This window comes from Pavona decussata, unplaced genomic scaffold (genome assembly GCF_977016875.1).
Source record: "Pavona decussata unplaced genomic scaffold, jaPavDecu1.1 SCAFFOLD_100, whole genome shotgun sequence".
Taxonomy (NCBI): Eukaryota; Metazoa; Cnidaria; class Anthozoa; order Scleractinia; family Agariciidae; genus Pavona; species Pavona decussata.
The window spans coordinates 2647872-2664994 of record NW_028145515.1 but is presented as its reverse complement, the minus strand read 5'-3'; the positions used below and the strand labels follow the sequence as shown (position 1 = coordinate 2664994).

The window sequence follows — 17123 nt, the reverse complement described above, 5'->3', positions numbered from 1 at the left end:
CATGCTAATTAGAGCTATTGTTCTTTGCACTCCACTGGGATTACAAAATTTGAATTTGAAAAGGAAAACGAAATGAATTCTGGTAGTTGTAGTCAAATGACGCCATCATGAAAATGGCTTTTTATGACCCCAATAATTATATCTTAATTCATCAGTGGACACAATCAGTATTACAATAGAAAATTATATTTTAGTAGGTCTTCCGAACTATTGAACTCTTTTTCATTGGAGATTAAATCAACCTAAATAATTCGTTAGCTATGTATAAAACTAGACTTCTCCAATTTTACTGTTTAAGCGACAAACTTTCAGTCTTCCGTTTCGATAATAGGACATTTTCACTATGGCGTCATTTGACTACAACTACCAGAATCCTTCAGTTTTTTGTTTTCTCATGCTAATTAGAGCTATTGTTTTTAGCTCTCCTCTGGGATTACAAAATTTGAATTTGAAAAGGAAAACAAAATGAATTCTGGTAGTTGTAGTCAAATGACGCAATCATGAAAATGGCCTATTGTAATTGTTTTTTATTGTCTATTGTAAAGTATGTTCCCGAATACCCATCTACTGTTTGTTATTTTCGATTATCTTGCCTTGAGCGAGTTAGGTTGCAACTGGGACGAAAGTCCTGTTCCTATCTCCTGCCACTCCCCAATTTACGTTTGGTTTATTTGCTGTTATTTGATATGTTGAACTTTGTTATTATCTCTCTCCACTGTATTATTCTAATTGTTATGGCGAATGCATTAAACTACACTTAAACTAAATTGAGGTCGCAATAAACCGCAACTTACTCAGCTCGTTTGACTTCCAATACTACGTTCATTACGATATAAATATGTTCGCAATACTCCTTTATAAAAGCTTGCACTCGCCCAAATTTACAAAATCTACTGAATGGCGGTTCTTCACTTGTATAGAGGATGTTAGAAAGTAAAATGTTTTGGGTAAAAATTCCACACCAATAGGAGGTTTTTTTTAGGAAAAAGCATTTCTTGTTCCCCACCGTCCATTTTAAATTTGCATAGATGCGATTTAAGTAGTTAAAATTCCCTGAAACTCGCAATCCTCCGTCATAAAACATCGCGTTCCCCTAAATTTACAAAATGTAATGAAGTGCCGTTCTTCACTTGAATACTTGCTGTAAAATGTAATTCAGCAGTGGATTCAGGGTCGTGTTTCATAGTAGATGTTAAAAAGTAAAATGTTTTGGGTGATAATTCCACATCAATGGGAAGTTTTTTAGAATATAGTATATCTTTTCCCCCGCCGTCCATTTTAAACTTGTAGGTGCGATTTTCACACACATTTGTCACTTCTACAGCTAACGCAGTTGACCCATAACTCCTTTTCAGAAATAGGAGGCAGCCAGAGTCGAGGTCTTTGGAAACAGTGTCTGCCCCAAACATTTTACGTGGAACACTATTTTGAGCCGTGTCATCTCTCTTTTCAGCTTCAGCAGTTTGTCCTTTTGCGCATGCGCATAGCCTGGCATCAACTGATTTGTCTGCGCATGACTCAAACTTGCTATATCTAGATTGACGTGTATAACTTGTCAACCGAACATTGCCTTCTGGTTTATCATAATGTTGAAGAGAGACTTTAAAAACTTCATCTTCCTTATATCCGCTTGGAGGGACCACGTGTAGGTCCATGGTCGTCTTGATGTAGCCTCCTTGGGAACGCTCCAAGATGTTGGTAAACGACTTCCCGACTAAACGTTGACAGTTTCCATAGCCATATCTTTGAGCTGAGGAGATGTTTTTACCAATACCTTAAAAATGATAAAATAGAACATCTTCAGCAATGGGTGGTAATAAAATAACAAAAAATATGTCACTGGCGGTTTTCACGTACGATTAGCACAGGCACGTACATACCCCCACCCAAACCCCCCTCCTCCCCCCCCCGTCTCCCTCACCAAAATATCCCAGCATACGCATAGAGTTCTAAAGTGTGTCGTCACAAATATTTGCATTTTTGAAATTATGGGATTTGTTAGTATGTTCGGAAAGAGCATGATGAAAAACGCCTACTTGCCAAAAATCAGCATCTTATTGCAATTTGGGAGCGAGATATTAGTAAGGGTTATTGATAACGAGAAAACCACAAAACTGTGTTTCTACACCAACAACAAAGACAAAGTGCCACTTTTAAGCAAATCGCACGTCGTGTACAAATTTAGTTGTCCCGGCTGCCAGTCATCATACATAAGCAAAACTGACAGAACTCTTTTCACCCGAACGCGTGAACACGCTGTAACTGTTGCGAACTAAATAACACCAGAATACAGTTTATGAAGTAGAATCCATATGAAAATTAGCCATGTGGGATTTTTTGTGTTGAGCCAATGACGTCACTTCCTTTAATTTGAGCCTTAATTTCCGGAACAAGGCCAAGTAATGGCGGCCGTGAAATCTCGAATAAAAAGCTAAAAAAAACAAATACTTCCAATCGCCGTAAAGGATTGAAATTTGGCAACATGAGTAAGAAGGTCATATTCTACACGAAAATGCAAAAAGATGGAAAATGAAATTTTCGTCCCAGGGGCACTTTAAATTTTGGAAACAGTGAGCAGTCGGCTATCGTTCTTTGGAAACAACGATGAGCGATCGTGAAGATGAAGTCTTTTTAACCGAAAACTTCTTACTTCTTTCTTCTTTCTTTTTTCTGAAAGGATAAGTGACCGTAAATGTAAAGAAAGCTACCAGTGGGGCAGTACGAGTATAGAATAAGTGGGTAGGATGAAAGAACCTCCCTTCCAACTAGTAGTCGACAAGAAGATCAGTTTGAGTTTGTTGTTGCGCCTTTTATTGAATTAGTAGTAGTAGTAGTAGTAGTAGTAGTAGTAGTAGTAGTAGTAGTAGTAGTAGTAGTAGTAGTAGAAGTAGTAGTAGTAGTAGTAGTAGTAGTAGTAGTAGTAGTAGTAGTAGTAGTAGTAGCAGTAGTAAAATGTTATGTTGTTAATTTTTTCTTTAATAATAAACGATTAAGAACTCGTTGAAATTTTTGAGAATACTAAAGAAGGGGAATAAGTCGAGCGGTATATGACGAGGACGGGGGGGAATATAAATCCCCCCCCCCCCGCCTCGTCATAATCTCCTCGACTTATTTCCCCTCCATATGCTGTAATCCATTATTTTCCGTTGTCATCAGCTATTGTTTTCAGCCCCGATCTCCCCTTTTACAACCAAAGCCGCACCCAGCTTTTCAGACAGTTAGTAACTGACAGAAGCTATTGAATATATTCAACCGAAAAGAACAAAGGAAACCAAGCCAACCGAAAAATAATCTCTGTTATGCCGTGATGACTCCATACAAATCCTTCTAATTTTGTCTCATTTCTTAATGTTTGGAAATGAGACAAAATTGGAAGGATTTGTATGGAATCACCAGGGCATAACAGAGCTAATATCTCGCTCCCAAATTGCAATAAGATGCTGTTTTTTGGCAAGTAGGGCATTTTTCATCATGCTCTTTCTGAATAAGCTAACAAATCCCATAATGTCATAAATTTAGTTTTTGTGACGTCATCACTTTAGAACTCTATTCATTGTGCCACTTTGTGCTACACAGGCACAAAACAGTGGCAACATGAGTGCGCATGCTCGGCTTTTTTTTGTGATAAAACCGACACAGCGGCAAAATGAGTGCGCATGCTCGTCACGCGTGAGCAATCTTACTCGGCAAAATGGCGGCATTTTTAAAATTCCCATTGCTTGTTCTCATTTCGCGTGGATAAGCCCAAATCAAAATAGATAAGGTTGTCGCTTTCAGGAAAGGTTCCTTCGAACTTCCTCCGTCACATACTTTTTCAACAAAAAAAAAAAGATATTCTGGTGACAGGTGTGAATTTGGCGATTAAAGTGGAGCATTCGTAATCGATTCATTTTGCCACTGTGTTGATAAAACCAAATAATTATTCGTTCCACACAAAAACTATTCAGTTGAAAGAGGCCTAACTTTGTGAAAATAGAAAAGAAAAAATTCACAGTGGAAAATGTCGACAAAACTGAACTTTGCTCATAAAATTAGTGCCCTCCAGCTTCTCTTCAATCACTCATAATAAATGTATTTCTTCCATAGAATCAAAAGTGAGAGGTTGGATTAAGACAATTCACGAGATCTTACCTCCCATGTGTTGTGTTTGTATAGCATCGTTTAAGGTTCCAAGCGCAAATTCCGCCAGCCATTTGTGATTCTCCGAGTTATCCTCAGCCTGATTGTAGTCATCAAATCCTTCACATTTACACTTGGTTAGCGGCAACAGTCTCACGTCTTCGCATGTGCGACTTTCTGGTAAAACCGCAAATATACCGGCCTCCGTAAAATTCTGGGGGTTTATCTTTTGAGGGTCATTCAAGGACATGAGCGCTTTATGTACTTCCAATAAGGTAAAAAGACGCTTTTGGTTTTCAACTAGGGCGGCCATTCTCTGCTGGCCAAGTTTTTCAGCCACGCCATCAGGAATTAGCATGAACAATATTGGATCAAACGTCTCTCTTCTCCCTTCTTCAGTGTAACTGTATTTTGTATTTCTGTTACCGTGGTCAGAATATATCAAAGTAAAAGTGTCGGGACTCTGAGCCATTTCCATTACAAACTTCGCCAACATGGCGTCCATGTTGATCATTCGCACACCAGTATATTCATGCCCAGTATTGAAATGCATGTATGAAAGTAACGATTTCGCTGTCTTGTTGGCTCGTAAGGAAGTGTACACTTTACTTAGGTAATCTAAGAAGTATTGACTGTAGAACTCTCCATTTAAGCACACCTGATGTGGGGTCTCGTAGTGATTTGTCATTTTATATTTGCTAGTCAACACCATGCAGCCAAAATGTGACAGACCAAGGTCATCGATGTGTTTCGTGCGTAGTTCGCTCTGAAATTCGGTCCACCTGAAGTAAAATGCAAGAATAAGTGCAAAAAAACTTTTACTATCACCTGTGAAGCCGACTAGGGACAGCCTACGTGATGGGTGACAATCTCCACAAAGATTGACGGGTGTTGGTATAATACTCTCCACCACGTCGAGTATAGTTTGCTTAGATTAAAGGACTACAATCACTAATTGTGTTTTTAACAAAAAGATATCGCTGACACTTGTGTATACCAAGAGGTACAAAACTTACTATTATAAAGTTTCTTCCGTTGGGTTGAGGGCCTCCTTTTCTTTATCTTAGTAATCTCTACAACGAATACTCAAGTTATTCAACCTAAATCCTAACATCTCCAACAACCGATTCAACGTGCTTTTGAACAAACTGAGTGTTTTGGGCACATCTTAATTTATTCAAAAAGTTCAATTAAATAATCAATTAATCTTGCAGATGTACCTTGCTTTAAACTGTTCGTCCTCAACAGGGCTTGCCCTTATGTGAAGGTCCGTTAATCCAATGCCCCAGTTGTCATACCAACATAGGTCTTCTTGGAAGAGGGTCTGGTAGCCCCATTTCTTGAAGGTCCCAAACAACACATCTACTCCTAAAGGAGCCTTTGCGGTCTTTGGTGTGTCACTGATTTCATCATCATCTGAAAAAAAAAAAATCAAAAAGTCATGTCAAACACATGTTTGAGAATATCAAATGATGAGATACCTTGGAAATGGCATTATATCCCTGTGTTATCAATCGCCATGTCCTTCTCATTTCTGTCGCATCCTGCTCCGGGAGCGATTGTTTCTGCAATGCCCTGCCAAAACCATGTCATGTCAAGTACATTACTTGAAATTGTAAGATCGACTCGTGTCATTTCCCTGTTTTTATGAGTTTAGTTACCTGTCGCGCCATTGAAGTTTTAGACCGTTTTTGCATTGTCATGCCAAGAAAGCTCAGGAAATTGTTCAATGTCATACATCATGAAACTAATACTATGGCATATCAGTTGCTTGGTAGCTGCCGTTGATGCTTTATATCATGTCATGTCATGTTTGTGCACGACCGTGTTATGTCCTTTGACGTTACCCACTGGTCTTCTATAGATATAATTTCATTAGTGTTGCCACAAGTGACACCAAATCATGCCACATTGTCAAGTTGCGTTTGATTACATGCCATATTACCTCACTTATTTCTTTATGGATTGTACCAACTCAAGGTATGATATTGTCCCGTTATCGAATTTTAACGTTAGTAGCACCTCCTAGAACGCTCACCTTTGATAACACCAGAGAAGAAAGGCCTGATGTTGTCAAACGTGTGTTCTCCAACACTCTGTAAAAGCTCAAAGTCCAGTGCGGTGACCTTGATTTCCGGGTCTTGAGCTATCTTGCGAAGAGCCGCAACAGATCTTGGAAGAATGCGATAGAAATGTGGTCTTGCGATAGAGTCCAACACAATCACATTTACGTTAATGTTGCTTCTCTCGGTACCATCTTTGACTTTCTTCAAGATTGGTGGGAAGATGAGCGATTGAAGGATGTTTCCACATCTAATGTACAGAAAGCCGAATCCATTATTCCTGGTTTTCTCTACAGCCACTTGCACATTCACAGTGAAATTTTTCTTTAACAAAGGTAACCAATCAGTTACTTTTCCCAGGTCTGGATCAACAGAACCTATTTCAGCCACTGAAGAGCCACAAACCTCAGCATTACAAAATAGTTTATGATATCCCGGTTTTGTTTCCTCGAATGAGCAGATGTCTGGATAGCGAGTTTCTTTACATTTTCGGTCTTCAACACGTCCCGGACGTCCGTAATATCTGTATCCTTGCGCACAACCATATCTGTCTGGCCTGAAAAGAGAAGAAACATATTTAACAGAAGCACGCAACTAAAGCATTTGCGAAGAGGAGGCCTGAAAAAAGTTGAGGCTTGAACGGGTTCGAACCATGACTTTTGCGATACCGGTGTAGTCCTCTATCCCAACTAAACTATCAAGCCGACTGGTAACTTTTAAATCTGTCATAGTTTCCATATATCACTGGCATTCTAGATGTTTCACATTCATTTATTCATCCTCCATAGACTTATTGCTAATTTACAAACCAACCATCTCCCAGTTGGCTTGACAGCTTAGTTGGTAGATTACTGCACCGGTATGGCAGAGGTCCAGTTCGTACGGACCCCGTTGGTTTCTCGTTCGTTCGTTCTCGCCGGCGAGCGGTCGGTGGACTGTCTGATCGTTAACTTGGTCATTCGGCTATCCGTTCGCTCGCTCGGTTGTACATTCACACGTGCTTCCGCTTGATCGTTTGTTTGTGATTCTGGTTTGTTCAGTTGTTCCTCCGTTTGCCCAGTTCTTCTTGCTATTCATGGTCATAAACATATTATAAGCAATAAAATTTAACCAATTAAAAGCTGTATGAAGTTCATGTTTTAATACTTTTGGCTGTCACTCCTACATAGAAAGATTTCTTCTTTCTCCGCTGATCTGACACACAAAGAACTTACTAGCGCTTTTGTTGATAGAATAAAGGACAATACACCCTAGTTAGGTTAACAAAAATTCTTACCTGTGAGGCTTGCATTTTATTGCAGATGACCACGTGTTATCGCCTTCTGAAATATTTTGAAGACCAAGCTTAGGGCACACGTGTTCTGTGAAACAAGTAGAGTTAGATAATTAAGTCTGAAAATTTAGAAACATTCCTAACCTGGAATTTAAAATAGATAACTAAAGGAAACTTTATTCCAAGAGATTCGTCATGTTCATAGAAAGCAAAAACAATACTATATTTACTGGGTCCGGTTGTTCGAAAGCCGATTAGCGCTAATCCCCGATTAAAAGTTAACCGAGGTTTTGATCTCGCGCGTTACAAATGTTTTTATAAGTTAATTTCAAGCTAATGGTAAAGAGAAGCCTAAGTTTAAACTGAGGACCAAAAATATTTTTAAGGAATCTTTATTGATTAGTAATTAAACTCGAATCAAAGTTCACATTAACCCAGGATTACCTTAATCTGACAACTGGGCCCGGATGTTCACACTACTGCTACTTAAATAATCAAGACACACTTACAATAAAGATGATGACGTTGATGATAAGCCTCGGTTAGTGTTTCTAACACAAGATGCCAAGCCATTAAACTTCACAAACAAATTATTCATTGCGATCAAAACACGATTAAAATCCCAACTGGGAGAAGACGGACAAGCCGGCTATTTCAAAACGTAATAGAGTAGTTGAACCAGTGTTGAACTAGGGATTATCGTGGAAAAAATCAAGTTCGTATGCAAAGCGGGCCTAAACCGGGACAAACGGAAGTCCCGCGACCTAACTGCTCGGCTCAGTAAACTTCCTCCTTTTGTTAGTAACAAGAAAATAATCTCAATACAACTGGCCGCTTTGAAAATTGGGCTAATATATATTTCATATATTGCTCAGTGACTTGGCTTATTTCTAGGTGTCAGTTTGTCCAAAGACCGCACCAACATCTCGTTCGGAGAAGTGTAGTAATTATTGATACAAAGAACCGGAACGTAGCGGTTGGAAAATTCGTTGTAGTTTTCCTCCAATGTTTACGGAAGTACAGATAGCTGAGTTCTGGTTTTTGTAACAATTGCGGCAGCACTTGATACAACAAGTTTTCCGGGTCTTACGTTGAGGAACATGCCTCTATACTGAACTTCTCTGGAACGGCCCCAAAGCACGTTTCTTAAACGTTGGGATATAAGTAGCGCAAAACATTTTCTTAGTACTGTGAAACGGCCATTGCAAGACAATGGCCATTTGCCTTGCCGCAATCATCGCCAAAAGTAGAACTGATTTCTACCTTTCTCAACAACCGTGGCAAGGCTGAAACAAGTTTATGGAAGCACAAAACCATTTTTACAATATTCAGAATTGAATCAGAAATAGTATTTTCAATAGTTAAGAAAAGTATTGGGCCGGTTGGAATGTAAAACTATCACCGGCGAAAGTAAACGGATTTGTAAAATACTTATAGGGTCCGACAACTCTTGTCAAGGTTTGAGAAAAGGCCGTGTGCATTTAAGTGTCAGAGAAAACGGGGGAAGGAGGGGGGGGGGGGAGGGTAACTGCATGTCAAATGTACTATCGCAACTAATTCGAGGCCTTCTGATCTACGTCGCCATAGACCTTGCCATGGTAGATGGGCTGGCAAGAAATTGGAGACCGATCCTGGTTACCAATTCCATAAATTTCCTTACAAACTTTTAGTAACGGAAGTCTTTATCTGCATATTTATGTTGATACACTGTCATGCAATACGGGAGCTAAGCGGTGGGGTCGCACACGTTTGCCGAAGATGATACGGCGTAGAACAGATGAACATCACGTGTTTGGCATTTGTTGGCAACAGGGATACTGAGACGGTTTTAATAGAAATTCCGCTAAAAAAATTCCGCTGCTATAGCTGAGAATGTAACAATAAATAAAAGATCATGTTCAGAAAAGGTGAGGTTAAAAAGGCGCCACAAGCCACAAAAATAGTTCAAAAGCAGTAAAACAGCAGACAATTCAGTGCCAACAAACTCCAGTAATAAAAGCTGATTCATATGGCACTAAAGAAACCCCGGCTTGGCTTACTGATTGAACACAAATGTAACAAAGGAAATGAATCCAAGATGGCGGCGTTTACTGTGACAATTGTAAAAAGTCTAGACTGCAAGCAGCCCCTTTCTGGTCAGTCGAGATGGTGCGCTCACAGCGCAGCGAGACTGGAGCGAGGAGAAATAAACAAGAAGAGACTGGGGGAGAGAAGGGAATTTCCTTCCCCCTTTTCCCGCCTCTCCCCAAGCCTCCCGCACCGTTCGTTTGCTCCAGTCTTTTCGCGCTCGGCCATTTCGCACGACCTCTCGACTATCCAGAAAGGGACTGCTTGCAGTCTATAAAAAGTCTTACCTACGTAACCTCTCAAAAACTGTAGATACCGAGTCTGTAAGAGTATCACAGTAATTGACACCAGTGATAGAGCAAGGAGAAGTACCTGCGTAAACAAAGAATTAAAAACAAACATATCGTGAAAACGTAGCAAACACAAAGAGTCCTTTCGACATCTAAGACAATCTCCTACCCAGAGTCCTCAGGCTCTTTGGCCAGCGGTTGGTCGCTTGGAGAGACTCTGGGGAACTGGAATTTTATTACCGCAGGATTTCTGCGGTAAAACAATGGAAGCCATTATGGAGCTAACACAGAGCAGCCAATCAAAAAATTTAAATAAAATTCCAGTTCCCCAGAGTCTCTACTGGCGATCACCCGCTGACCAAAAAGCCAGAGGGCTCTGGATACGAGATTGCTGGGGTAATGGAATTTTATTACCGCAGGATTCCTGCGGTAAAACAATGTAAGCCGTTACGTGGCAGCCAATCAAAGAGTTAATTTTTTCGAATTCTCCAGAGTCTCTCCTGGCGACCAACCGCTGGCCAAACAGTCTGAGGTCTCTGGGTACGAGATTGCATACACCTGTCAAAAGGCTCACTCCGCTTAGTGAGTTTACACGAATCTTGTGCTTGAACTCTACAAACTCAGCGGATTTTCCTCAATGAAACTTGACAGAGAAGACATTCCCGAACCTCACTCCAAGACGCTAGTTAATTCCCTTTGTTATTCAACGCATTGCAACCGTGACACTGTCCATATATGGTCATGGTGCGCTCAATATTTGTCGTCCACAAGATATATTCTACTATAATCACAGAGAGACTGCACAAGCGGCGTGTCTGTTTGTATGTTTGAAATATAAAGAAATGTATCGGAATATTGAAGAGTCTTAATATCGTAAACTTTATATAGAGTAATGTCTATGTCAAAGCTCAAAATAAACGTTAACCTTCCTCATTGTGTGAGAGACTTCCTCAGTGTGTGAGTTGTCGTGTATTGTCGTTTCTGCGGCTTAAAATGGCGAATTTGCCGAGAGATCTAATGGGTTTTGCTTTGACATTTATTTCACGTTATAAGAAGGAGAAAAGGGTAGAAAATTCGTTTTCGACCCTTCCAGCGCCAAGCCGGTTTTCACCCAGAAATAAGAATCGCCCGGCTTCCAAATCGAACACCTTTTTGGTACATTTCTCTGCGAACTACCACGTGAAATTTCCTAATTTCATATCTGAAGGAGAACGTAAGCAAACGACAACAAAGTGTTCGTTCTCTTTTTAAATTTGGAACAGGCAGTAAGAATCCGACAGCAGGAGAAATTCTTTTTCTGTGGCTCTTTAAAGCACATATTTGTGTGGCTTTCGACAACGTGTGAACTCTAAATTGTTATAAACAAAGGACATTTATATTGCTATCAATGAGCGGACATCTTAGAAAACAAGTGGTTTATTTCAACAGCTTTAACGGCTTGAGATTGGTTGATTTCGACCCATTTTGGTTCTTATTTCCGATTCACAAGTTTGTTGCTGTTGTATATAAAAACAAAGTGTTAGCGAAGAAAACTGACTGGTAGTAAACAGATTATTAAAGATTGCGAAAAGGCATTTGCAACGTCAGAATTCATGACTGATAGATGCACATTAATTTATTTTAATTATATATTTTTTGACACATTTTTTTGTTAACTTCCAAAAATTCTGGGGGGTGGGGGCGTTAAAGCCCCCTGTTACGGGCCTGGGCTGAACCGTACAAACTCAGCGGATTTTTCTCAATGAAATTCTACAAAAAAGATAGTTCCAAACCTCACTCCAAGAGGCTGGTTAATTCTCTTTGTTATTCAACGCATTGCAACTCTGTCCATATATGGTCACGGGTTGCGCTCTTGTGACTAACTACATTTGAGATTCTAGCCAACCCACCGTACAAAAAATGATGGCTATTGGTACATTTACCTAATCTCGTACCCAGATCTTAGTCGGTTCGGGAATGTCGAAAATCTGGGTACGAGATTAACATTTACCTATAATTCTAAGCGTACAAAAATCCTAAAAGCGCTCATAAAAACGCACCGAAAAAGTTCTAAAAACTTTAAACCAAACCTAGCATACACAATGGTGTTAGTACACGGACGAATTTTACCAGAAATAAGGCTTTTTATGTGCCTACTGGCTGTGTTAGGTTCGTAAGGTATTGTAGTAAAATGTACAGCCGCCATCTTATTCCGTCACGAAAAAGCGGCCAGGGGCCCGTTTCTCGAAAGACCCGGTAACTTACCTGGACGGATAAGTATATTTTTAAACGTTTTTTCGCCGATTATAAAGTGATTACAGACATGATACTTGGCCAATGTGTTCATAGAATTATAAGATTTTAAAATTTAGTATTCAAAGCTGACAAAAATTGACTTCTGTTAAAGTGCCCCTAACCCTTCAATTTGTTTTCTTTTGGTAGATTTCCATATCTGTAAAGAACTCATTTTCGAAAACATTTTTTTTAGAAATATTGAATCCTTTTTATTTTACGAGCGCTAAAAGTTACTGAAATTTTTAAATTTTTGCGCGCTTTAAGCCCCGCTGGACAAATTTTAGTCTCGTGGGCTCATTAGAAACGAGCCAATGAGAAGCGTCCGATATTTGACTTTTTCTTAGCTGTGACGTAAGAAAAGGACACCAGAAGGATTTAGAAGGAATCTTATGCATGCTGATTCCTTTCTCTACATTTCGAGAGTTGCTGCATCCAAAAACCACACATTTTTCAACCATTTTCTCTGTCTACAATTGAAGCATTACCGCGAATCTTCGGATATTTTTGCACGATGTCCTTTTCTTACGTCACGCTCCATATTTGGCCGAGTGGGGGACTAATGCGAACGATAGGTGAAAATATCGACAAGACTGCCTTCACTTCTAGCGCTCGTAAAAAAAAAGGATTCAGTATTTCTCAAATTTTTTTTCGAAAATGAGTTCTTGAAAGATATGGAAATCTACCAAAAGAAAACAAATTGGAGGGTTAGGGGCACTTTAAGAAACATTTATCACCAAAGACACTTATCGGGCCCGATAAGTTACCGGACTTAATTTGGTCCTTTCTCTTCCTCCCTCGAGAACAAGCTCGAGAAAGGGAGGAAGAGGAACGAGGTTGCCAGGATACTAAGTGTTATTCAAAAATGGCGGTGCTCAATTTGGACTTTGGAGACGAATATTTCTTTCGGATCGGATGAGCTTTATAAGCTGAACTTAAGGTAAGTAACTCAACTCAATGTGTACTTTTTATTGGTAGTTTAAGAAAATACGTGATTTCTACAGTGACCTTAACTTCTCCTTTAAAATTGATAAATCAAATAAACCAGCCTCTTACGGGCAATGAAATTGAGCCAGTTAGTAATCTTGCCAGGCAGGGGTCCAATTAAAATTGTTGTGATCTAAAATAGTTTAGCTTTAATTATTACATTGATGATTCATTAGTATAAAAGCATTGGGAGAAATAAAATAACTTAAAATATTGTTTTGTTTAGATTGCAGTCATTTAGACATGATTATATGCATATTTTTATATTAAAAAAGAATAGATATTACCAACATTCTTCCAGCAACCAAAAGTTTCTTTGCTTAAGAAAAAAAGAAACTGTTTAAGAACCTTAATAGCCTAATTTCCCAGTAAGCACAAATTATACAAGAACCTCCCGAGGCCAACTTGGAATAATGCAGGTTCTTATATGCGGGTTTTTACTGTATTTAATCTTCATTAGAAAAGTGTTTTAATTTGATGTTTTCGCCAACTCGTCAAATATTTGCTTTTCCTAGAAAAAGATCACGTGACTTGTCACGTGATCTATAGGACAGGTTTATATTGTGCTTAAAAATGTCAAGGATGATAACATCATTCAATCTGCCAAATTTTGGTTCATTGTTGTTCGCTTCATTGAAGTTTTCTCGAGTAAGCTGTCGACCCAGGCTTAGAATTCTTGAGTGATTATGATCATAATTTTTATACCGTTCTATTTAACAAAATAGGCTCCCTTATCTATCATTTAGTACTCTTTCCATTGATCAATGCATGCGTGCATTTTGGATGAGGTCGGACGTGTGTTTGTAAGCTCTGCGTTCGTTGTTGGGTTTGTTTGACCTCTAGCCCTTTTCTGGCCCTCAACCGTTCCCTTGTTTGCTCATTTGTTTTTTTGTTGTATGTTAGTTTTCGTGCTTTATTTTTATTTTCAAATTTGTGCCTCCCTGTTACGACTTTTTCTGACATTTATTGTTATGCCTTCTAGCTATATTTATTTAGCTTATTAGTTATTTTCTGGGTTGTATTATTTATTATTTATTTATTTATTTGTTTACCTTATTATAGGAAATTAACAATGCACTTTATTAACGCGATTTTACAAAATTCGCGTTAACTTAATGTATCTAATTGACCTTCGCTGTAAATTTAATGCACGCTATTTTACAACATTGTTATTTTAAAGCACCTTTATTTCATTACAAAACCTTATTAGTTCATGACTCCTCTTGGCTCTTCAGAGTCACTATCTTTTGAATTGATAGGGTCTAGTTAGGCTTCAAAACCAAATTTTTGGCTTTAAAAAAAACTTAGAAACATCCGTGCACTTGTCTTGGAAGGTTTTATTGACGGAAGCCAAAACGCAGTTTGGCATTCAGAAATGTAACGTGCGAGTTTGCAGAATTATGAAAATCGCAGTAAATAAAGCAAGATGCTTATCGAAAAATTCGCGTTAATTTAATTCATGTAAACCTAACTTTTGAGAAATTCGCGGTTAATTTAGTGTAACATAAATTTTCTTCCCGTTGTCAACGTGCATCGTTAATTTCTTATATTAAATAAGGTATTTGTTTTTATGAGGTGGCATTATACCTTACACAAGTAGTGTTTTACATAGACAAGTAAAGATAAACGATAAAAACGAACAACGTTTCGGGGTCGTCATGACGCCATTATCAAGTTCGAAGTGATAGAAATAATTGAAGTCAATGTCAGAAATAGTTCACCAAAAAATTAACATAATGTCTGAATATATAATGTCACGTAAATAGTTTAGCTTGAATTGAGTCCGATTGGACATTGAGAGATGGTGTTAACTCTCTAATTAGCAACATTTTGTAAACTAAGCAATCGAACTTATTCATGCACTTCTTAAGGACAGTGGAAGAAGATTGGTATTTATGCGCGACCATGTTATGTTTATCTTTACTTGTCTATGTATAACCAAACCTTTACTTACAAGAACAAGTAGTGTTCACATTTATTTCCTCTGTATTCCAGTGTGGTATAAAAATAAATTTGTTGTTACGCTCGACGTACAAAATTCCGTTCAATAGAAGCAATGGGGTGAGTTACTCCTCTGTCTGTAAGCATATGATTACACAACAATTATCACGAGTCCGTTAATTCGAACAAGAAAGTTACCTGTAACGGCTGATTCCATTGCCATATAATTCTGATCGACATCTCCAATGTTTGTTCGAACTGAATTTAGCTTGTGAAGCCATGAAAGTTTCATTTCCATTCACGAATAGCAAACTGCATAGTTAATGAGTATATTTATTTAACCGTGAAAGCCGAAGAGTAATTTAGAAGCGATTTGCAATGCAAGAATGGACTCAGGTCTCCACGAATTTTACATTAAAAAAGCAAATTTACTGAGCTCTGAGCTTTATAGGGTCGATGATATATTAATAGTAGGAGTAAGCGTTCCCATGTTAACTCTAGTTTTTATCGGCCTCGCGGTCTCGCTTCAAGTTAAACTGAAATGACTCTCTACCTGACGCTAGGAATTCCAAATTTGCGATGCCTAACTTTGTCTCATCGAAATAACTCCGATCACAGATTTACAAAATTGTAGATTATTTGTTTTCTCACTCATTTGTACCATTTATACGAAGAAGTTCACGTCTTATTTAAGACGCGACCAAGATAAGAACAGCTCAAGCTCCTGTTCCAGAGTTAGACGCGTCTTATTTTAGTCGCGTCTAAAATAAGACACGAACGCTTATTTTGTGCCGTTTATACGATCAGCTCGCGTCTTATTTAAGACGCGATTTTTTCCCGTGTAAATGGCCCTATTGTTGACCGTGTCAAAAAGAGAAGCAAATAATACCGCGAAAACTGCGTATTTAACTATGCCGACAACTATGCATATGTCAAAGGTAGCTGGTAAACCAGTCGCGTGTCGTAGTGCAAATGTTGAAATTTTATCGAGTTCGTGTCACGTATCCGTTTGTGAGGTGAAATTTTGTTTCATCTTGCCCTAAATTGACTGCATCGTACGCCGAGAGGCGATGCAGTATATCTTTAAAAACGACAAAAAGTTAAAAAAACGTAATCGCAACGGTATCGGTGAGAAAGATCTCTTTAAGGCAACAGGTGATCGACCGCAACAGTATCAAATCATTTTCTAGTATATACATACTTTGAACGCAACAGTAGGGAAAGAAAGTATAAATAGTATTAGTCTAAATGCACTTATTCTGTTTAAACTTTCGTTCTATTTCTCCTCAAATCATCAGCCGGTAATGGTTTCTAGTAGGGGCTTACTTACCAAACAATTGCGACGTCCTAACATTTCCACTTGGAATGACGTTGCCTTTGAAGAAGTCAGTTTCCGCGTGTGTCCCTGTAACTTGTTCTCCCATAAATTCTACTGAAAAACCTTTTACGCTATGAATTCATTATACACTTAGTACTTGTGACAGATTAATAAAAGCGATCTAAAGTCTCGATCAACCGCGTGGTTTCTCAGTCTGTTTCGCAGCAAAGCAATGCAACCGGAAAACGAATAAATTCAACGGTCGGTCAAGTTTCATGTTTTATTTATTTTTGGTCTCCTAAAAGCTAAATCAGGCTCGTTCCTAGGCGTCAAGGCACTTATCCAAACCGAGCTTGACATATCGGGCTTTAGACAGTTTAGAGTGCTTTCAAAAACGGTCGGAACTGGCTACCGCTAGACCGGCCAGTCTGTTTAAGCCGAATGCGTCATTTTGAAGTGATGGTGCTTAAAAATATTAAATATTAATCACTTCGAATATACCTTATTGTAGGAAATTAGCAATGAACGTTGACAACGCGAAGAAAATTTACGAGTTACACTAAATTAACGCGAATTTTTCAAAAGTTAGGTTTACATGAATTAAATTAACGCGAATTTTTCGATAAGCATCTTGCTTTATTTACTGCGATTTTCATAATTCTGCAAACTCGCACTTTACATTTCTGAATGCCAAACTGCGCTTTGGCTTCCGTCAATAAAACCTTCCAAGACAAGTGCACGGATGTTTCTAAGGTTTTTTTAAAAGCCGAAAATTTGGTTTTGAAGCCTAACTA

The 17123-nt window shown here is 38.6% G+C and overlaps 1 protein-coding gene across 1 annotated transcript; it reads right to left on the bottom strand.

Annotated features, from left to right (window-relative positions):
• Positions 1-170: 170 nt before the first annotated feature.
• Positions 171-16532, bottom strand: LOC146472334 (uncharacterized). The gene is made up of 7 exons (XM_085119829.1): positions 16342-16532; positions 9810-9894; positions 7459-7543; positions 6158-6738; positions 5340-5535; positions 4132-4901; positions 171-1774 (listed from the first exon to the last, which is right to left on the bottom strand). Exons 1-7 carry the CDS (start codon positions 16363-16365, stop codon positions 1074-1076), a joined length of 2442 nt encoding a protein of 813 aa, XP_084975955.1. The 5' UTR covers positions 16366-16532; the 3' UTR covers positions 171-1073.
• Between the last annotated feature and the right edge of the window lie 591 nt (positions 16533-17123).